We start from the raw sequence: 22466 nt of genomic DNA on the forward strand, positions 1-22466 counted from the left end.
GGACGCGGTGGCTCAGTGGGTTAGGACGCTGAGTTTGTCAATCAGAAGGTCGGCAGTTTGGCGGGTCGAATCCCGAGTGCCGCGTAACAGAGTGAGCGCCTGTTACTCGTCCCAGCTTCTGCCAACCTAGCAGTTCGAAAGCACGTAAAAAATGCAAGTAGAAAAATAGGGACCACTACGGTGGGAAGGTAACAGCGTTCCGTGCGCCTTCGGCATCTAGTCATGCCGGCCACATGACCACGGAGACGTCCTCGGACAAGCGCTGGCTCTTCGGCTTTGAAACGGAGATGAGCACCACGACTAGCACGCATGTGCGGGGGAACCTTTACCCTTTACCTAGTTAGGATCTGCCCTAAATTAATGTCACTACTGTGGTCACTTGGTCCTCGTATTCCACAGGACGGCAACACCCTGACAACACTGTCAGCGCTTCGGAGCTGAAAGGGAAACCAGGCCTCCCTCGGAACCAGAGTTTGCGCAAACTCAGCTCAACAACAGGAGCCCGCTCATCTATCTAGCCCCCTTCTCTTGGCTAGCCGGGGGGGGGGGGAAGCGGGAGGGGGGGGCGGAGCCTCGCGTTTGCAGTCGGTGCGGAGGGAGGGTTTTGGAAGAGCCTCCGGCTGCCTATAAAAGCCTCCTGCTGGGCTCGTCGCGCTCAGTCCGGACTTCGCTTTTGGCTCCCGTTCCTTCGCTCTTGCTTCAACAGTGCTTGAACGGAGCAGGATCGCAGCCACCCCATCCTTAAAGTCCGTTTGCCAGCCAGTCCAACCAACCTCGAATTGCACCATGAGCTCTCAGATCCGCCAGAACTACCAAGCCGAAAGCGAAGCAGGCGTGAATCGCTTGGTCAATCAATTCCTGCAGGCCAGCTACACCTATTTGTCCTTGGTGAGTATCATCAGAAGGCAGCTTATCGCCCCTTTCGCCCCCTATCTCTTGAGGTTTTCCTGGCTTTGCCCATCCCGGTGCCCTGGATTGATGTTGGTGCTCGAGACGGATGATGGGAGTTGCAGATCGGCATCTCTGGAAAGCATCAGGTTGCGTCCCCCCCATATATATATATGTGTGTGTGTGTGTGTGTGTGTGTGTGTGTGTGTGTGTGTGTGTGTAAATTATTCAAATTGCTAATAAAGAATTTTGGGAGGCTGAGATGATCATTTCGAACTCTTTATGTTCTCATCAGTCAGTCATACCCTTTATCTGAGATTCGAACCTATATATATTCCTCTCCACTTAAATGATGGATACACGGAGCCCGATTGCTTTACTGGGAGTGACTGGCAAAAGTGCTGCCCTCTCCCGCAGTCCGCGATGGCGGACTATGGGGCTCTTGTGTGCGCGTTGTGTTGTGCTATTGTGTACCGTAGCCCCACCCAGCGAGTCCTTTTTCTAAATCCGTCGAGTCTGGCTTCCTCTGTTTATAAACTGCGTAAGAAAAAACGCCGCCCTCCCTCATTCTCCCCCACCGTAGGCTCTGGTTTTAGATGGGCCTCTTCCTTACTTCCTCCAGAAAATTCACCCCCCTCCTTTTCCCCCCCCTTTTCCTGCAGTAACCATGGAGACCTAAGCACAGTTTTCCAGCAACTCTGCTCTTCTGTTCACTTGGCATTATAGGAGAAAGAGAAAAGGGATTCTTCATGGGGGGGTAGCTTATTTAGCCATGAAGCTAACCGTCCCCACCCTGCATCTTCAGATGCGTGGGGGCTTCAGGTTCCCATCACCCCCATCTTTTTGTGGGGCTATACTAACTGCTGTAGGTTTCTTTATCCTCTGCTTTTGATCCTGTTAATATTCTGATTCTGCTGGCTGAATCAGCAAGTCCTTTAAGGCAGGGGTCTTCAAACTTGGCCCTTTTATGACTTGTGGACTTCAAGCCCCAGAATTCCTCAGCCAGCAAGCCTGGCTGAGGAATTCTGGGAGTTGAAGTCCACAAGTCATAAAAGGGCCAAGTTTGAAGACCCCTGCTTTAAGGTGAGCCCATAGGCTGAGTGAACTCTTTTACACATCAGTGGCTCTGGTTTTATCATATGAGGAGCAGCTCCCTTTGAGATTCTTGATAGCCCTATTAATTATATATACAAAATCCTCTTTTTAAACGCTGTACACATTTGCCCTCAGGTTGTGCTTTGCTCCAAATTGTAACACTGCCTTGATAGATAGATAGATAGATAGATAGATAGATAGATAGATAGATAGATAGATAGATAGATAGATAGATAGATAGATTCAGCTCTTTATCAAGTTATTAAAAAGCTTGTTCCATTCACCAGGCTGTTGTAGTTGGGGATACTGTATCCCACTACCAGAAGGTATCTGGTTAGGAAAAATGCCATAGCAAATAGTCCTTTTTGCTCTGTAAATAAGATACCTGTTGTTTGTCCTTGCAGTGTAGTTGGTTTGGGCAAGCAAGGAACTCTACACAATTTTGGTTTTGATACAAAGTCCACCTCTCCATGTTTACCCATAGCTGCATCCTCTAGAATGGTTTTAAGGGAGAAATGAGGTGGGGTTAATGATTTAATTATGTCAAACTTCTTTATCAGTACATAAACTAGAAGCAAAGGCTGGACTGATAAGCTGAGGAAGGGGCAATGGGCATTTTGGCTAAGGTTTAACCATGGCTTGTTGGATATAGCAAGTTAAGTTTGATTAGCCAGAAACTGTAGTTTATAAACCACAGTGGGCAGGTTTACACAATATGTCAAGCCATAACAATATTTTGGTTATGGGTAATCAATTTTTGATCTACAGTATTTTAGAAGCAAATAAGCAAATAACTTTTTTTTCTAGATACCCATAAGTTTCTCCCTTTTAACTAGCACTTGTCCATATCCATATGGTAGATAGCAGTTGAAGGGGAGGTTGTCTTTGAATAGGCAGAGGCCTAGAAAAAACATTCAAAGTGCTTAAGTTAGGAATGCTGCTGGTCAGGGTTGAATCAGGCAATTCTTACATAGGGTTCATGTACCTATATCACTGCTGATTAGTGCTTTTCCAGAAATATATCCAGTTTCCTTGCTAAAGTGACTGTTAAAAAGCACATGCGGGCAACTGCTGTTGTGCATCTTCATCACTGCAGATTTGCTGTAGTCTACGTTGAATCTGGAATTGAAGCCATGATATGTTTGTTTTCTTGTTCTAGCTTTTGGCCTTCTCAGGACTGTTCAGGGAAAGGCAGAGCTGCAAACCATCACTGTGGATTGGCTGCAAGCCAGCATGTAAAACAATGTCATTAAAATAATTTATTCTAGAGCAGTTGTGTCAAACTCGCGACGTCACGTGATGTCACACGACGTATTGGAGCTTTTTCCCCATTGCCAGCAATGGGGTGGGTGCGGCTTTGTTGTGACGCATCCGACCCGTGGGCTGGCAGTTTGATACCCCTGCTCTAGATAGTGTAATTCGCCCTTCCCCCAAAATAAGATACAGCTACAAAATACGGTTATGTGTTGTAGTTCAAATCAGGTTTTTTTTTGGTTTTGTAGATTAGTTACTAATCTATTATTCTATTTTGGGGTCTTATCAAACCATACTGTTGATGCCAACCCATGATGTGAGATGCATGCTGGATTGAAACCATCAGTATTTGGGAATATAGCATGCTAAAAGCCATGAACTATGATTTTTATAAATCACACTGACCAAATTCACACAATAAAACCAAGCCTAAGCAAACTATATATCGTAATGTAGTGAATTAGAGAGAGGCTGCCTCCTTTTGTGTAGGTAGGCAATTTTGACCATGAGCGATAATTTTACAGAAACATGGGCGAAAAGGCAAGTTTAAACTTGTGGCAATTCTAAACTTTACTTTTTCTTCCTTCTGCCCAGAGTTTTTACTACACCCGGGACGATGTGGCACTGTCCAAGTTTGCCTCCTTTTTCCACCACCTGTCTGAGGAGAAGCATGAACAAGCTGAGAAGTTCTTGACTTTCCAGAACCGCCGTGGAGGAAGAGTTGTCCTGCAGGATGTGAAGGTGAGAGCGGAGAAGTATGCTAGGGCAGGGCTTTTCAACCAGTGGTACGGGTACCACCTGTGGTACATTGGCACCTGGCAGGTGGTACGCGGCCATCCTAGAAAAGTGGTAGGGGAGGGGAATGAGCTGAACCGGTGGCAGCACCGCACAAGCCTGAGCGAGAGACAGCTGGAGCTGCAGGGCTGTCAGGGCTCAGCGGAAGTGCCAGGATCAGTGCCAGGGTCCAGCTGGAATGTTGCAGCATCTCCAGGGTCTTGTGATTTACATTCAGATGTTTGGCAACTGATTCACGTTTATGATGGTCAGAGTGTCCTAGGGTCACGTGAATTGACCAAAACCTGCTGCAACCACCTAGCAGATTGGGGGGGGGGAATAAAAACCAAACATCCCCCACCCCACCCCCACTGCCAATCCTCAACAGAAATGCTCACAACAATGGAAACCTCGGACAGGAGGAGGAAGAGCACGGCCAGGCGGGCAGGCAGGTGCCTTGCTCGGCTGTGGCTTGGGGGGCACTTTTTCCAGTGCCATGGTAACTTCGAACAGTCACTAAGCGAACTGTCATAAGTCGAGGACTACCTGTACTTCATCACTTTTTTCCTTTTTTTGGGTCATCAAGTTTTTGACACCTTGCTAGGCAACTGGTGCTACTCGGATGTTGCCATATCCTAAAAGTGGTACAACGGGTGAAAAGGTTGAAAAGCCCTGTGCTAGGGCCCACGGAGGGTGAAAGAAAGTGGTGGTTGGCCGACAGGGGACATATGAATAAGTGGAGTGCTACTGAGACCTGATTAACTCTTTCTAATACTCCAGAAACCAGAGCAAGATGAATGGAAGAGTGGAACCACTGCCATGGAAGCTGCCTTGAAGCTGGAGAAGAGCCTGAACCAGGCCCTGCTGGATTTGCATCAAGTTGCTTCACGCCATACAGATCCCCATGTAAGTTGACAGGAGGAGGTTTGCAGGGTTAGATCCACTCCCGTCTACTATTACAGTAAATGCCCACCAAGGTATCCTGGAATAATATGTTTTTTAATTACGCTTGTCAAATTTTGTTTCGGCATATTCGCATGGGCTTACACTTAGGGAAGGATGGAGAACCTGCAAGAATCCAGCTGCAAGAGATATTCCTCATTGGTTAAGCTGGGTGGTAATGTACTACAGGCAGTTGAGGTTCAGCAGCATTTGAACATCAGGAGCTGCCCTATTTAATCCACCCCAAACCACCCGGCTAAGGTGGCTGCCAATTAAGTGAATTGTGATTTGACAGGCCTTGGATGCACCGTCTTCTCTGAAGAACTCAAAATCTGCTTTCAATTTTTAATGGGGTTAGGGTTGAGTTCTTAGCATGGTATATGCGTTTTCTGCAGTCCTACTGTCCCAAATGCTAACTGGCCAATTATCAAGAATGCAGTGGATTATTTTTTTTTACATTGGTAGAAGATAGGATCAGCTGATTTTGAGATTCCTTCTACTTCCTGATAAGATTGGATGATCGAGAGGCATTAGTCCTTCTAATCCTTGGACTACTTATTTAAGACAGGTAGGCTTTTCCTGTGGAACCCTTGAATTAAAACTCCTTTCTTTTCCTAAGCTTTGTGACTTCTTGGAGACTCACTATTTGGATGAGGAGGTGAAGTTGATCAAGAAGCTGGGAGACCATGTGACCAACCTGAAGCGTGTCCGTGCCCAGGAGGAAGGCCTTGGAGAATACCTGTTTGACCGCCTCACCCTAGGTGAATCCAGCGACTGAGCCTAGAGGTGTTGACTCCCTCCCAGCTCCTACAGCCTTAAATGTATTAAAAGCTGGCTGCTCAATAATATGGCCTCTGTACCCCTATCCATTTTTGGGAAGAAAGGAGCTGAGTCTGTAACTGGCATTAAATAAACTTGGCATTAAGCACTACATCCTGTGAACGTGTATATAATTGGGAGAATGGTCTAGTGCAGGGGTAGGCAACCTTGGCTCTTTTATGACTCGTGGACTTCAACTCCCAGAATTCCTGAGCTAGCATGGCTCAGCATGGAAACCTCTCCATTTCTCCTCAGCATGGCCGGCTCAGGAATTCTGGGAGTTGGAAGTCCACGAGTCATAAAAAGAGCCAAGGTTGCCTACCCCTGGTATAGTGGATATGCCTGTCCAGCTTAATGGTTTGGCAACTGCTGCATTAGATTAAAGATCTGTTTAATCCAGGATCCGGTCACAACTAGTGACAAACTTAACACGAAACCAGCATCTTAAGTCAAACGTGGAACGCTCCTAACATAAATTCCATTTACCGCTAATGGTAGATCTGAGATAACAGCCATATGGAATTGGAAGTTCTAAGTAAGGAACTGCAGGAAAAAAACGAACAGGGCTGTATCACAAATGCCAGTAGGACAACTTTTTGCTGGCCTTGAGTGAGGATTTTAAATTAAATTAAAAAGTCATCACAATTAATATACTCATCAGAAAGTAATTATGTACCGTGTTCTCAATGAGAAACCTGGACCTGGAGTTGAAGGCAGAACCTTGAGCCTGCAGCATGCAAATCAATTGTGTAACTCAGATACACCCTTTTGAATCATGGCCATCCCTTCCCACGAAGGAACTACTTTTCCAGTGCCATCATCAGCAATCAGTGTGTATTATTTGTGATGGCTATTTCTGTGTAGGATAAGGACAAAGTCTCAAGGATCTGAAAACCAGCAGAATCCAGAAGAGCCTTTCTGCAGCACAAGCCACACTTCCTATTTTCCAAAACAATTTCCAAAGCAAATTTTATTCTGAAATCGTTTGTTTTCTTTGTAGTCTTGTTTTTCCACACAAAGGGGGAGAGAGAAAGGGACACAACAAAATTCAAGCATTTTTTTTTGACATCCATAAATAAAAATCTAGGTGGGGAAAGTTGGAGAAAAGAGAAAAGGGGTTTAAAGGCCCAAACCAATGTCCTGCTGTGTTAAAAAAACCCTGTTTGTCTTCCCCAAGTTTAGAGGCAAGTAAGCCGGGAATTTGCAGGGCTGCCTCCCCAAAATACCTGGTTCTTCATGCATGATTGCACCAAAGGATTGGGAGAAAGAGGAAGTTCACGATATTTTTCTGTACAAAAATGATTTTCCATATTGATAAATAAAATTGGCAGGAGAAGCAGAACAGAAAGGGTTCTCGAGTGTGTTGGCATCTGCTCTGCCTTTTGAGGTAGTTGCCTCTCGTGCTAGGGTGGCTATTATCCGTATAACAGCTAATTAAGTCTCTCAGCCTCCAGGATCACGTCTTCACTGCCTGTCTGCACTATAATGCCTGCTTTGGTCATAGCTACATCATCCCTGATGCAGGGTCACACTGTTTCATACTGTATCATCAGCAAAACCCTGATCCCAAACATTACAGTATATGATCGGGACAGTTCCAACAGTTCTGGCTCTTTCTTTAGAGAACCAACTACACCAGGGGTAGACAACCTTGGCCCTTTTATGACTCGTGGATTTCAGCTCCCAGAATTCCTGAACCAGCCATGCTGAGGGGAAAGGGAGAGGTTTTCAAGCTGAGCCATGCTGGCTCAGGAATTCTGGGAGCTGAAGTCCACGAGTCATAAAAGAGCCAAGGTTGCCTACCCCTGGCCTAGGCCGCTTTATGACTCATGGACTTCAACTCCCAGAATTCCTGAGCCAGCCATGCTGAGGGGAAAGGGAGAGGTTTTCAAGCTGAGCCATGCTGGCTCAGGAATTCTGGAAGCTGAAGTCCACGAGTCATAAAAGAGCCAAGGTTGCCTACCCCTGGCCTAGGCCGCTTTATGACTCATGGACTTCAACTCCCAGAATTCCTGAGCCAGCCATGCTGAGGGGAAAGGGAGAGGTTTTCAAGCTGAGCCATGCTGGCTCAGGAATTCTGGAAGCTGAAGTCCACGAGTCATAAAAGAGCCAAGGTTGCCTACCCCTGAAGTAATCCAATCTAAAGCGTTGATAGCCAGCCTCATTCTAAGAGAAACCACAAGGGGTTTAACCAGATGGGCAATGTGATTTGATTTTAGTCTAGAACTCTCTCTCCCTCTCTCTCTTTCATTAAGAGTAAAGATGGATACTGGAGAGCTGATGGATTTTAGACTAGCTTTTCCTCAGGATGTGCTAGACTGTAATTCCCATGAAACCTAGCTAGGATGATAGTCAGGTTGACTCGTGCATCCAGCTTGGAAAGGAAGTCCCATTAATACTATCCTTGAGCAAAGTGCATTTTAGAACACTCCTCTAGCTTGTTTCGCATGCAGTCTATAATGCTGGCCTTGATCCTGCAGTAGAACTTGACTCTGCGGTCTTCTGAAGTTCATCACGGTCTATGCAGAATGACCATCACCACCCTGGAAATCAGTCTAGAATGCTCTTGAGTGTCCACGGGGATAGAGTCTTTTATTTTTTAGTTTCTAAAGGCAGCCCTAAAAACCACTAACTTGAAAAGGACTTAGTCTCTCTGGAATATGACAGCAATTTATGTGGCAAGGTGGTCCTAAGTCTCCTTGCACCTTAGCATTTCATATAAGTGCACATTTTAATCCTTTGGGCACTTTACAACACCCATCCCTGGTCCCTGGCCACGTTGGCCAAGGATGATGAGAATTGAAGCCCAGCACATCTGGAGAACAACAGGCTGGAAAACATTGAGCAGGAAAGCTTCCTTTTCCTCAGTCAAATTCCATATCCTCTTCCATGGGCACTTTTTCAGCTCTTTTCTACAACGGCCCTTTACAGAAGACCTTCCGTTCGTTCGAATCTTTGCTCTAAATGGCTTTGCAAATTCCCTTCCAGAAACAGACGCAGCTAACTGACAAACGGTCCCAAAGTATTGAATTGAGATTGTCTGGACACATTACGGAATATCCTCTTTTCTTTTTTCTTTCTTTTTTTTTTTAAAAGGCTGTGTCTAAAGAAGTGCAGAGTCATGGCTTTTAAAGGGAAGTTCCCAAACTCTGAGCACTGTCTTTCATAGTCCTCCAGATTACTCTGAAATCCTGTTGAGCATACATCCTCACCAGGCCTCCACACCAGCCAACCGTCTAAGGCCGGGGTAGGCCACCTTGGCTCTTTTATGACTCGTGGACTTCAACTCCCAGAATTCCTGAGCCAGCCATTCTGAGGGGAAAGGGAGAGGTTTCCAAGCTGAGCCATGCTGGCTCAGGAATTCTGGGAGTTGAAGTCCACGAGTCATAAAAGAGCCAAGGTTGCCTACCCTTAGTCTAGGGTTCCCCCAAAAGATAATAATATTAGACGCACTCGTTTTATGAGCAGCTTTTTTCTGGTTCAAGGAAACCTTTGTTGGTAGGGAAGGGGAGGTAACACGATACCTTTCCTGTGTCCTTCCTACGAAGGCCTATCCCTTTTCCCTTTTCTCCCATTAGTAGTAGTTCTTATTATTGTTTTTAAATGCAGCTAGGTTCTTAAGACCTGGAGAATGCCTTCCAAAACATCAGCAGCATATGGGAGGGTGTTTGGGAGGAGGAAATGCACGACCTTAACATTTTTGATCCTTGCTCGACACAAGGATGTTCTCTTTTGTGTTCTGCAAAAAGAGCCAACGGGTCACTTCCTGACACCTTCCGGAGGAAGAGGTCCTCCAGCCTTGGCCATTCTGTCATCCAGAGACTGCCTTACCGTTCTTTAACCGAACTACTGTCAAGTGTAAGCCCCCAACATTTCTGACTGGAACACCCTAGAACCTACACTCCAGGCTTCTTTCAGAATGCAGCGCTAGGTAACAAGCTGGCCTCTTGAGGATAGGGGGAGGCGTGGGAAAAAAGAGCAGGCAGGCAAGTCAGCCTGCCTACCTAATTCTTCTCTTCGATCAGAGAACTGGTGGGGCTGCTGAGGTCACTGGGACTACTGGGGAGGGTGGGGGTGCTAGCATTGGAGGAAGTGCTTGCCTCGCTAGACCCCTTCTTGGAGTGCTTTCGCCATTCAGGGACCGGACCCGTCATGGCTGGGGGCTTGATGTTCTGCCTGTCCTTTTCTGCCTCTTCGTCCTCGTCGTACCGCTCATCGTCCTCTTCCGTCTCGCTGTGATGGGGGCTGGAGTGGCGGGAGATGGAAGGAGAGGGTGGGACCGAGGCTGGGCGCGGGTAGCGGAAGCCCTGAGCCTGCAAAGTTGAGGACAGGGGAGCAGAGTGGATGGGAGAAAGAAAGAAGGGCGGAAAAAAATCAATCAACGTTGCCCGGGGTCTCTTGTACACCCCCTCCTGCTTTCCACCACTTCCTAAAAACCCTGAACTCTCTTTTTGAAACCAGACTGCAAGACCAGCGTCCCAGCTTCTATTCCAATTTTTCCAAGGTGAGAACACTACCTGCCCTTTGAGAACTGCATTCCAGACAACGGAGAGGAATGCAATCAATAAAGTAGCCTTCTCTTTCATTAGCCACTTGGATTTACTGTTTTCTCATTCTAGCAGTTTTACAACTCGGGAACCATTTTGGATGGAGGGTTACTGGGACCTGCATCATGGACTTTCAGCCTCAAGCTGTGCAATGGACATTTCATCCTGTAGAACAGTGGTGGCGAACCTATGGCACATGTGCCAGAGGCGGCACTCAGAGCCCTCTCTGTTGGCACGCGTGCCGCCACCACCACTAGCAGCAGGTCCATCAGGCCACCACCGCCACCTGGAGCAGGAGCCCTGCCCAGCACAAAGGAGACGGAGTGGATGACTAGCAAGCTTGAGTAGAGGTGGTAGAGCAGAGATCACCAACCATTGTCAATTGGTGGACTGGAAGAAAAGGGAGGGGGAAGCATTTTACATGTGTGCATGTGCGCACGGGGCTGCAAATGGGGTGGGGCTAGTGCCTGCGTGATACTCACTAGCCCTGCCCCATTCTTGCGTGGTGCAGTGTCTTGTACCTGCACCCTGCAGGGTGTCGGTGGCCGTTTTTGTGTCTTGCAGCACGGTGGCCCATTTTTGCGTCCCAGTTTTTGCATGCCAGAGGCGGCACTCAGAGGTGTCTCCCTGCTCCCCCTGAGGGCACCACAACGCTGATGCGGCCCTGGCACTTTGCGATAAATAAGTGTGTTTTGGGTTGCGGTTTGGGCACTCGGTCTCTAAAAGTTTTGCCATCACTGCTGTAGAATCTACTTTTATTAGAACCTTCAAGTTTACCTACCGGAACTGGCTCAAATAAATGGACATACCCTACAAATTTGGCACATATGCCCAGTTGGGAGTTCGTGATCAACAGCAGAATCAAATCACATGCAAATCTTATCTCCTCAACCCTTTCAGGCCTTTTTAGCAAGGCAAAAAAATCTTTCTAGATACAGGTTGTTTTTAACTTACGACCACAATTGAGCCCACATTTATGTTGCTAAGACAGTTGTTAAGTGAGTGTTGCCCCGTTTTACAACCTTTCTTGCCACAGTTGTTAATTGAATCACTGCAATTGTTAAGTTAGTAACATGGTGGTTAAGTGAATCTGGCTTCCCCATTGACTTTGCTTGTCGGAAGATCACAAAAGCCGATCACGTGACCCCAGGACACTGCAACCATAATGAATACATGCCAGTTGCCAAGCATATGAATTTTGATCACATGACCACAGGGATGCTGCAACTGACATGTGAAAAACGACCCAGACTTTTCCCAGTGCTATTGTAACTTTGGTCACTAAATAAATGGTAAGTGGAGGATGACCTGTTTTGAGGTGATTAGAAAACCATGTCATTCTACTGCGCATCACCAAACAGTATATTTAGATTTACTTTTTTGGCCTTCTTGCCTTTCATAAATTTGAGCTTGGTTATAATGGAACAACTGCATTATTTTTCGCTTTTATTCCTGCCTCTGTCTCTTCCCCATTCCTCTGATCTCCTAAGGCACGGGTCGGCAACCCGTGGCTCTGATGCCGCATGCGGCTCTTTGAGCCGTCTCCTGCGGCTCCCAGCCGCCCGGTGCGCGCGCACCTCTTCGAACGGGGAGTGGTGCGCGCGCACCTCTTCGAACGGGCAGTGGTGCGCGCGCACCTCTCCAAATGGAGAGTGGCACCGCCCGTTCCGAGAGGTGCGCACGCACCTCTCCAAGCTGCCGCCATCCCGTCCGGAGACCTGCCGCGTTCATCAAACATTGACGAACACGGCAGCTGTGCAAACGGGATGGCGGCAGTTTAGAGAGTGCACGCGCACTCGCCAAACCGCCGCCATCCCGTCCGGAGACCTGCCGCGTTCGTCAAACATTGACGAACACAGCAGCTGTGCAAACGGGATGGCGGCGGTTTGGAGAGTGCGCGCGCACTCGCCAAACTGCTGCCATCCCGTCTGGAGACCTGCCGCGTTCGTCAAACATTGACGAACACGGCAGCTGTGCAAACGAGATGGTGGCGGTTTGGAGAGTGCGCACGCACTCACCAAACCGCCGCCATCCTGTCCGGAGACCTGCCGCGTTCGTCAAACATTAACGAACACGGCAGCTGTGCAAACGGGACGGCGGCGTTTGGGAGAGTGCGCGCGCACCTCTCCCAAGCCGCCACCGTCCAGAGACCTGCTGACATTTGGGGAGGTGCGCGCGCACCTACAGTCGTTCAGAGAGGTGCGCACGCACCTCTCAGAATGGGCAGCGGCGCCGCTCTTTGAGAAAGCTGCCGTGGCACGTTTGCAGGCTGCCGAAAGCGGCAGCTTTGCAGACGGGCTGTCGCCGTCGCGCAACCGGGAACCGGTTCCATCACACATAAAAAAATTGGCAACCGTGCGCGTCCGCGCATGCGCAAGAAAACCATTTTGTACATGCGCAAAACATTTTTTTGCGCATGCGTGTGCATGGACGCACGCACGCGGCTCCTACTTTTTTTTATGTGTGATGGAACCGGTTCCCAGTGGCTCTTTTCCTTTTTCAGGTTGCCGACCCCTGTCCTAAGGCATGGGTGTCATTTGGGACTTTCCCAGCTGGCTTCCAAGCAAGCAAAGTCAACGGGGGAAGCCCAATTTGCTTAATAACCACAGGATTCACTTAACAACTGCCAGGGTTTTTTTGCTTAAAATCTGAGCAGAAAAAGGCTGTAGAATTTACTACGATTCACTTAACAAACACCTTGCTTAACAACAGAAACTCTGCTCTCAGTTGTGGTTGCAAGTCTTTAAAATCCAGTATCAGCTCACATGACCTTGGGATGCTGCAACTATTGTAAACACATGCCTGTTGCCAAGCACCCACATTTTGATCATGTGACTGTGGAGACTGCTGCATCTAAGGATCAGCCTTAAGTCTCTTGCTTTCAATGCCACTTTAACTTTGAATGGCCACTAAATGAACAGCTGTAAATCAAGTTGTAAGGGGACCCTATATTAGGCTTAGGTCTCTTTCGTTTCCCACAAGGGACCTTACTTACCGCAGTTGTTTCGTGTGGCTCATAGGTGAAGTTATCAGGGAAGGCCTTTGCAAGGGCCATATGCCGGGCATACATGTAATACTGCAAAGAAGAGTATGGTAAGAGAAAAGAGAAAATGAATGCTGGGATTCTGCCCCCATTGCTGATTTTCTTCCCATTCCCACTGCAAGCAATAGAATTTGTTATCAGTCAGGCAGTCAACACACATCTTGTGCTGCCACCACGTGGCTGTTTTGAAGTAATTACAATGTGGGCAGTCAGACCCTTCTACCCTATGATGTATTTCCTCTTCCCTCCCCTTTCTGGGATGGACTTCCTCCTCCTTTGTCTCTGGAGAGAATCCCATCCTCCATTATTATTCAGCTAACATGTGACAACAGCAGATGTGCAGTCGCTGGGAATATTACCATTTTCTGACTATTCTGAATCCAAGCCATTGTGTATTAATTAATCTCTTGATAAGACCTCTATGGTCTAGATAAGCAGATTTCCTTAACATTAACAGCTCTCTTCAGATAGTTGAACTCGCGGAAAACACCTTTTATTATATAGAAATATCTTTATTGCATGTAGATTAAGATGATGTTTGCACAGCATTTCCAAGATATTTCCAAGGTATCTCCAAGGTCAGAAAATGGTAATATTCCCCGTGACTGCACATCTGCTGTTGTCACGTTAGCTGAATAATAATGGAGGATGGGATTCTCTCCAGAGACAAAGGAGGAGGAAGTCCATCCCAGAAAGGGGAGGGAAGAGGAAATACATCATAGGGTAGGAGGGTCTGACTACCCACATTGTAATTACTCCAAAACAGCCACGTGGTGGCAGCACACATCTGCTTTCCAAAACTCATTGAAAAGATTCCCCTTGGGCCCAGAACTGCAGAATCATCCACTTGGTTCTAAAACAATTGACTTCTGTCTTCAAGAGTTAAAACTCATTGAAAAGATTCCCCTTGGGCCCAGAACTGCAGAATCATCCACTTGGTTCTAAAACAATTGACTTCTGTCTTCAAGAGTTGATGGGATCAGGTTTCTCTACAGTCAGATTCTTTGATGGATGGAAGGAACGGGGCTGATGAGCATAAGCAGGGGAGCTTTCTCTGTATCTACACTTAAGCTGTGGCATGCTTTGCCCCGGGCAGCTCAATTTTTACGTTGCATTTGTGTCTGTGTAACTTTCTTGGAAACCCATGATTGCCATGAGTTGATTTGGCTCAAAACAAGGGCTGGGTGAGATCAAAACATGGTCTCCTGTCTTCCCCACACAGAGTTCTTCACCCCACCACCCAACTGCCTTTTCTATAGATGGAGAAACAGAGGCAACTTTGTCAGCCTACAAAAAGGGCATCCAGCAAATTGGCAAACGCCAGATCGCTTCCGGAATTGCAAGTTGATTGCGGAAAAGAGACAGGTGAGGGATAAGGGCAAGTGAAGCAGGTGGGAAGCACGGCAGTTCACCCTTGATTAAAAAGATAGGTATTTCCCACCACTGTTTTACTAGATCAGCCTTTGCCAAGATGGCCAAGTTGGCTAAGGGGAATTCTGGAAGCTGAAGATCACACATCTGGAGGATACCATAATTAGGAACCCATATCAATAGCTACATCTTTAATCCTATAATGTATTTATCCTATAATCTATTTTATCTCTCCAGTTTTACTTTATTACCAAATCTCAGCATATACTTAAATGGACCTAGAATTTTACAATATTTTCAACAGTTTGTTGATTTTTGACTTTAGGGATGAATGAACTTTGGGTCCCATAATGAAGGCTTCATAAACATCAAAACAATAAGATGTTGCACATTTCTGAATAAATGAAATTAATTCCTATTTGTAGCAACATCGCTTTGTATCGCAGCTTATGGAGTGGAATGCTTTCCTACAAATATAACTTTCAAAATGAACATTTTGAAGAAATCTACAATACCTTTTTGCCTATAAGGAAAATGCGGGTGATCCTTGATTTGTGGCCACAATTGGAACCAGAACTAAGCTAAGCAAGCTGATGTTAAATCCACTGAGTCCAATTTTATGACCTTTTTTGTCATGGTCCTTCAGTGAATGACCACGTTTTTTAAAGTAAATCTTGTGATTGCTAAATAAGTCCGGTTTCCGCCTCAGTGGGGGAGGGGCAATCTTTGCTAATCAGAAGCCGGCTGGGAAGGTTGCAAATGGCCACCATATGACCCCAGGAGTCTGCAACCGACATAAAGACATACCAGTTGCCAAGTGCTCGACTTCTGATCATGTGACCCCAGGGATACTTGGATGGTCATAAATGTAAGAAGTTGTTGTTAAGTCACTTCTTTTCAGCACCATTATAATTTTGAACGGTTGCTAAATGAATGGTCATACGTTTAGGACTATTTATATTATTGTATAAGAAAACTTCCAGTTATTAAGCTCTCATTTAGGGGAGTACGTGTGTGCGTGAATTGCAGTTGCCACAGGAATGCGCAATTTATCATTTGCTTTAAGGACTTCATTGATAAAGTTGAGTTGAACAAGAATTTTTCTCCCTCATTTGTAGTAGATTTTCTCTAAGTTAGGAACTTAGGACCTGTATATGAAATTCTGTACAAGCAATTTACTCTTTAGGTAAGAAAAGATTTAATAATGATCGTTTATGAAGTAGACATTTTTTCCTTCTCTATTTTTTTTCCTTTAAGAAAGGAAAATAATCCAATCACTTCAAATGCAGAGTTGCGTTCTGACATGAACCAGAATGTATTGGGAAGAAAACCTTTTCAGAGAGCTTTTATCATACCCAGCTTTTCAATTAAGAATAATTTGACACTAGCCTTGTTATAGGTGGGTAAAAAATTCTTGGAGACCTTATACATTGTAAATAAGTAATTATGTACATAATTGTTTGTAAAAAAGTAGTCATTTCCGACTCTAGGGGCCGGTGCTCATCTCCATTTCAAAGCCGAAGAGCCAGCACTTGTCCGAGGACATCTCCGTGGTCATGTGGCCGGCATGACTAGACGCCAGAGGCGCACAGAACGCTGTTACCTTCCCACCATAGTGGTCCCTATTTTTCTACCTGCATTTTTACGTGCTTTCGAACTGCTAGGTTGGCAGAAGCTGGGACGAGTAACAGGTGCTCACTCTACTACGCGGCACTCGGGATTCGACCCGCTAAACTGCCAACCTTCTGATCGACAAGCTCAGCATCCTAACCCACTGTGCCACCGCGTCCCTTTGTATTGTTTGTATTGTTTGTATACTCCCCATAATCTACTGACAGGTGCTTTTACTTAACCCTCCTACCCCCCCCCCCCAAAAGCTGGTAATATTCCTGATCTGCCCTCAAATTTATTTCTGCTTCCAGGAAATTGCACAGGGCAGAGAAGAGAAGTTATGATCATAATAAAGAACTGGTTGAACAGGAAAGGTCCTTCAGTGGAAAAAAAAACAGATAAAGTAGTATTTGCACTATCCGCCCTCTAGAGGCAAACATGGGGATTACAACACAGGAAGGAAAGCAGGTGAGCTGCCATATAGAGTAGAGGAGGGGGAGGACTGCCACCATTGCATGTCACTGTGAAGAAAAAGCTCACCCTTCCTAGATATTTCCAATCCAAGAGGTCGGAAAGCCTCTCTGTGCGGTTGCGCTGGATAATGCGCTGCCGCCGTGACTGCTGGCAGAAGCTGTAGAGGAAAGAGGTCAACTGCGTGCACGACTCATCCAAGCCTCGGAAACGCCTGTCTAAGATGTAGATCCCTGGTGGGAACCAAAAAGATATCAAAAGCACGTCATCACCTTGGATTCAATACAGAGAGCTGACAACTGACCAAAGGAAGACAAGGCTGACTCTCTTATGCCTAACTGAATGGCTGTTGCCTGAGATGCTAGAGAGTAATATACAGACGGTCCTCGACTTATGACCACAATTAGGACAGGAGGTTCCATTGGTAAGTTAGGGGACTGTTGTGGCTGCTCCCAATTTCGTGACCTATTTTGCTATGGCTCTTAAGTGAATCACCATGCTCGTTAATTAAATCACATGTTTTTAAAGTGAATCTGGCTTTCCCCATTGACTTTGCTTGTCGGAAACCAGCTGGGAAAGTTGCAAATGGTGATCGTGTGACCCTGGGACACTACAACTGTCATAAAGCCATGTCAGTTGCCAAGTATCCAAATTCTGATCATGTGACTGTAGGAACACTCCGAAGGTTGTAAGTGTAAGAAGGACTGCTGGTAAATCACGTTTCTCGGTGCTGTTGTAGCTTTGAAAAGTCACTGAATGAACAGTCACAAGTCAAGGATTGCCTGTAATGAAAAATGTTTTATCCAGTACACGCCTGCCTTTATGATGCTCTACTGTCCGGGAATTGTGCAGCTGGTATCCAAATGGAATCACAGATGCTGGCTCGTACTTGTAGTTTTTATATAAATAAATATATTTTATATATATTTTACACATGGAAGAAAAAGATGGGGGGAAAAGGGAAACTCCCCTTCCACACCCATAGCAACCAATCACAGCGTAGCAACCAATGAGCTATAACTGTGTTCTGGCTCACTACACAATCCCACTGCTTCAGCTACTAAATTTAAATATCTTAACATCTTTTCATATACAGTAGATTGAAATGGCTCAACCTTCTCCAAGTGGAATACCACTGATCTTTGAATTTTTGCTCCCTTATGCCCCAGAAATCTTGCTTTAATCAGCTAAGACTGGGCTAGAACAAGCAGAATGGAATCACCCTAGGTCAGGGGTAGGCAACCTTGGCTCTATTTTGACTCATGGACTTCAACTCCCAGAATTCTTGAGCCAGCTGGCTCAGGAATTCTGGGAGTTGAAGTCCATGAGTCATAATAGAGCCAAGGTTGCCTACCCCTGCCCTAGGTCATTTCTCCCAATATTTTTTTTCCCCTCCAGAAATATATAGATTGATCTATCCACCCAAATTATTCTCCCCAGATCCATCTGAAGGAATTATGCTGTGGTTGAGCAAAGGTTGCATTTGTTCCCACTGTGCCAATCCCTGTTTCCAGAGGTCCCGATGTGATACCAACCGTAGGCAGATGGATCAGCTATGTGTTCTTCCATGAAGCAGCCAAAGCCAGAGAGATTGGTAGAAATGCTGGGGATCCCCATCACGGTGCATTCAGCTGGAGGATAAGAGAGGTCACTGGAGGACATGGAGGGATTAAATGCTGGGGATATGCACTATCTCGAGAATTTACCTTGGAGCCTGTTCAGTTTTGGTCACTTGAGTTGACTAAGCTTTCCACTCCCTACAGATTTTATGTACATTTTAAAAATAGTAAACAGCTATTTTATCATCACCAGAACTTTGTTGTAGGCATTGCAGGAGGCTGTGCTTTCCTCAAATTTACATTTACGTATCTGCCCCTCTTTTCATTTCAGCCATGATTCATAATATAATTTTGTTTTTATATCTGTTCCCTTAATAAGGTTCAGAAATGAGTTTTCATCCTTTTCTAGCCAAACCAGAATTACTCACATAATTTATTTATTTTTTTAATCAATAGATGATTTACATGATGTGATATAATCATAACATTAGTTACATGGAAAGCTGATTGACTACTGGAGGAGAAGGAAAGTTAATAGGCCTCAAGAGTAACAAGATGCATGCAGAATTATGTGCAAAACATACCTGCTGCAATTTTGTGACACTGTGCCTATTTGGTTGTCCTTTCAGACATATTCCCTTCCTCAATATCTTCCACAGTGAAAGTGTTTCTAAGTTATTGCCTTCACTGGAAAAGTTGGCATATATTCATAGAGGTATCCCTCTTGAAAATAGCCCCATGTTGAACTGTGTAGCACAGTCAAACAGTATGGGAAATGTTGCAAGGCATTTTGTATTATGTCATAAACTGTTTTATGATAATTTTTGTCATAAAACATTTTATAAAATTTGCTCATTCTGATCCCCTACCTTGGTTCAAAAATGTTGCCCCAAAATAAAATGCACTATTTTACCCAGTGCACAATTACAGGAACAAGCACTTTAGTAGTAGGTAGATAATTTTTTTTGGCCTGTTTATAAACAGAAACTGAACAAACTGAAGTACAGCCAAAATATTTACGTATTTGCTTTATTCCAAAGATGATATAGTTTGGGAGACTGCCTGGAAATTTCAGTTTCGCCGTTAAAAAAAACAACAACAGGTGACAAAATGTAATTTTGTCCTTTTCTCTGAATACTTTCCTAGTTATTCTCATTTCCAACTGCTCTTTCAATTTTTCAGATTTCTGGCAGTTAAAACTGATCATTATAATACACCACTTACCGTAATTATGCAAAAAATAAATTCCTATATTCGTATGCAGATAGGCCTTGACTACATTTTGACCCACATATGAGCCCAGACTTTCTGTTGCTGAGCAAGGCAGTTAACAACTGAGTTGAATCTCATTTTATGACCTTTTTTGAAACATTGTTAAAATTGAATCACTGCAGTTGTTAAGTGAATATGGCTTCTATTGACTTTGCTTGTTGGAAGGCAGTTGCAGAGGTTAGAAATGGGGATCGCAGGATCCCAGGAAAGTGCCACAGTCATAAACACACGGCAGTTGGCAAGCACTTGAATTCTGATCACGTGACCATGGGGATATTGCCACAGTCATAAGTGTGAAAATAATTATGTCACTTTTTTCGATGATGTTGTAATTTTGAACATCTGTAGATGTCTTCAAAGTGAGCACAACTAAGTAATCTATTGAGTACAACTGTGTAATCTATTTCATTCTGTGTTTCTGATGACAGAAATACTAGGGTTTATTTTCAGTACCCAAGTACATTGGAATGGGGTGTGTGTGTGTGCGCGCATGTTGAGTCAATACCCACAAGCCTGCCCTTACAACCCACCTACCTGGTGTGTAGCCCCATGGTTCATAATAGGAAGGAAACACTCCCAAATGGCAGCCTCTAACAAATTCTTCATAGTCAACAGGAAGCAACGGACTAGTGGAAGACAGAAATTCTGGATGGAAGATGACCTAGAGAGAAGAAAAGAAAAAAGAGAAAGAGATTGTATTTATTTGTTTATATACTATCAAACTCAAGAACCAACCTCTAGTGATTTAATATAATGCAATACAGATAGTCTTTGACTTACAACAGTTCTGTTTAGTGACTGTTCAAAGTTACAACTGCACTGAAAAAAGTGACATGACTATTTTTCACACAACCACCAAAGCGTCCCCATGGTCACATGATCAAAATTCAGATGCTGGGCAACCGATTCATATTTATGACAGCTGTGCACTGTCCCTGGGTCATGTGATCAACTCTTTGTGACTTCTGACAATCAAAGTCAGTGGGGAATCCAGATTTCACTTAACACCTGTGTTTCCAACTTAACAACTGCAGTGATTCACTTAACAACTGCGGTAAGAAAGTGTTGTGATTCAGGGTCAGCCTGTGGGTTCGGCAGTTGGGTCGGACGACTCAGTGGAGGAGGGGGGTGTTGAAGAGCTTGCTGAGGGGGTTGGAGAGCTTGCTGATGAGAGCCCTCAGCCAGGCCCCTCCCACCTGGTCACGACGGAGACCCAGCTGTGTGAGCCTGACAGCGTGGATGAAGATGACTCACAGCTGGCCCTGTTCAAGGACGCCCGACGCAGGAGGCAGTCAATCAGGAGTAAACAGAGGAAGGCAATGGGGCACCTCGGAAGGAGGCAGAGAGAAGCCACGCCCTGAACTGTATGAAAGGAGAATGCGTGGGAGGGCTGGTTTGCTGAAGGCAACCGCTTGAATAGCTCCTGTTTCATGGTTCGTGTCTTGTTTTGCTCTGTTTTATGTTAATAAATTTGGCAGGCTTAGTTCCAGCCTCTTGCCTTCTTGTAAAAGGGGTTGTCCCTGCCTTTTCTGCAGGGCCGGTAGCAGGCTGGTACAGAACAGAAAGGCTGTAAAATGGGGCAAAACTCCACTGTCTTGCTTAGCAACAGAAGTGGTAGTCTCAATTGTGACCGTAATGAATAATTATGAATGATTATAAAAAGCCATAAAACACAACGGTGATCTAGTGAGGATACATTTGGAAACACACATCACTTCTGTTCTTGTAGGCACAGCCACCCTTAAAATTCTACATTGCATTTCATCCATGTGTATCTTTATGTATGTGCATATAGCTGATTCAGGTTTAGGCTGCTAGTAGTATTCAATTCATGTGTTTGTAAGGGATTATGATAATACAGGATCCTTTTAAAAAATAATATATCCCATGGAAATAAGCAGTTAAAAAAGCAAACGAAAAGTACAAAGATTCTGATAAACAGATAACTAGGAATAAAGCCAAAAGATGAAAAGAAAAAATAATATGACAACTATAAAACATTGTAAAATATGGCCATATACCAATTACAATAAAACATTTAAAATACATTGGACATATATCTAAATTGCATCCACTAAAAATTCTTATTATTATTCACATCAACTATAGGCACCAAGACAAAAAGAAAAGAGCCTGAGTTCAAAAAATCCCAGCAGAGGAAATTCAAAATAGACTGCAAACCACCATTCTTTCCTTCAATCATTATGGCTTATCATTATTACCGTAAGATTTCCAAGAATAAATAAAAGGTCGACAGGACAATTAAAAGACAAAAATGACCAGATAAAATCAGTCATTAAATATTATAATTTCCAGCATCATCTTAAAAATGCTGGAAGTTATAATATTTTAAAATGCTTTTAAAAATACTGTACTGCAAATATCTCCCCCAAATATCTCCCCTCACCTGGCATGGACAGGCACCTGTTACTCACCTTGACACGGTCGGCACTGCTATTGAAGAGACCGATGCGCCTGATGGTGTTAAGAATTGGGTCGGTAGAATCATCCAGCATGTTGTGAGTACAGATTGGGGGGAAAGAATGGCGCTGATTGAAGAGGGGGAAAAAATCCAGACAGATGTTAACAGCTCAGATTTAAAATCTTAAGTCTAGAAGAGAAGCAAAGGCTGTAATTCACACATTAAACTCAGGCCCATACCTGAGTGGCAAAGATGGCTCTCTTCATCATTGTGAAATCTTCTTTGTCCAACATTTTGTTTATGTCAGGAAGGTTCCCCCTGAAATGGAAAAGCAGGCAATGAATAATGTGGAAATTAATAATATTTACGGTACTCTGGGTCTAATAGAAAAAGACCTG

General features: G+C 44.9%; 2 protein-coding genes across 3 annotated transcripts in view; one reads left to right on the forward strand and one right to left on the reverse strand.

Annotated features, from left to right (window-relative positions):
- Positions 1 to 632: 632 nt before the first annotated feature.
- LOC310648663 (ferritin light chain, oocyte isoform-like) lies at positions 633 to 5884 on the forward strand. The gene is made up of 4 exons (XM_083376639.1): positions 633 to 888; positions 3832 to 3978; positions 4792 to 4917; positions 5573 to 5884. Exons 1-4 carry the CDS (start codon positions 787 to 789, stop codon positions 5729 to 5731), a joined length of 534 nt encoding a protein of 177 aa, XP_083232765.1. The 5' UTR covers positions 633 to 786; the 3' UTR covers positions 5732 to 5884.
- Positions 5885 to 6724: 840 nt separating this feature from the next.
- Positions 6725 to 22466, reverse strand: part of GYS1 (glycogen synthase 1) — a 39452-nt gene continuing 23710 nt past the window's right edge. For both annotated transcript variants that reach the window (XM_083376568.1, XM_083376569.1), the window contains exons 11-17: positions 22308 to 22386; positions 22082 to 22195; positions 20181 to 20307; positions 18351 to 18446; positions 16885 to 17048; positions 13315 to 13395; positions 6725 to 10085 (exon numbers count right to left, since the gene is read on the reverse strand). In XM_083376568.1, the coding sequence (XP_083232694.1) occupies positions 9777 to 10085; positions 13315 to 13395; positions 16885 to 17048; positions 18351 to 18446; positions 20181 to 20307; positions 22082 to 22195; positions 22308 to 22386 (970 nt within the window). In that variant the 3' untranslated portion in view covers positions 6725 to 9776. The remainder of the gene's footprint in view (positions 10086 to 13314; positions 13396 to 16884; positions 17049 to 18350; positions 18447 to 20180; positions 20308 to 22081; positions 22196 to 22307; positions 22387 to 22466) is intronic.

Source organism: Vipera ursinii (genome assembly GCF_947247035.1).
Source record: "Vipera ursinii genome assembly, chromosome: Z".
Lineage (NCBI taxonomy): Eukaryota > Metazoa > Chordata > Lepidosauria > Squamata > Viperidae > Vipera > Vipera ursinii.

What these genes read in the sequence shown, in the direction of transcription:
- LOC310648663 (XM_083376639.1), top strand. Translation starts at nt 787, where the DNA reads ATGAGCTCTCAGATCCGCCAGAACTACCAAGCCGAAAGCGAAGCAGGC. An exon ending in GCTACACCTATTTGTCCTTG is followed by an intron (nt 889 to 3,831) that starts GTGAGTATCATC and finishes CCTTCTGCCCAG; the next exon opens with AGTTTTTACTACACCCGGGA. An exon ending in CACGCCATACAGATCCCCAT is followed by an intron (nt 4,918 to 5,572) that starts GTAAGTTGACAG and finishes TCTTTTCCTAAG; the next exon opens with CTTTGTGACTTCTTGGAGAC.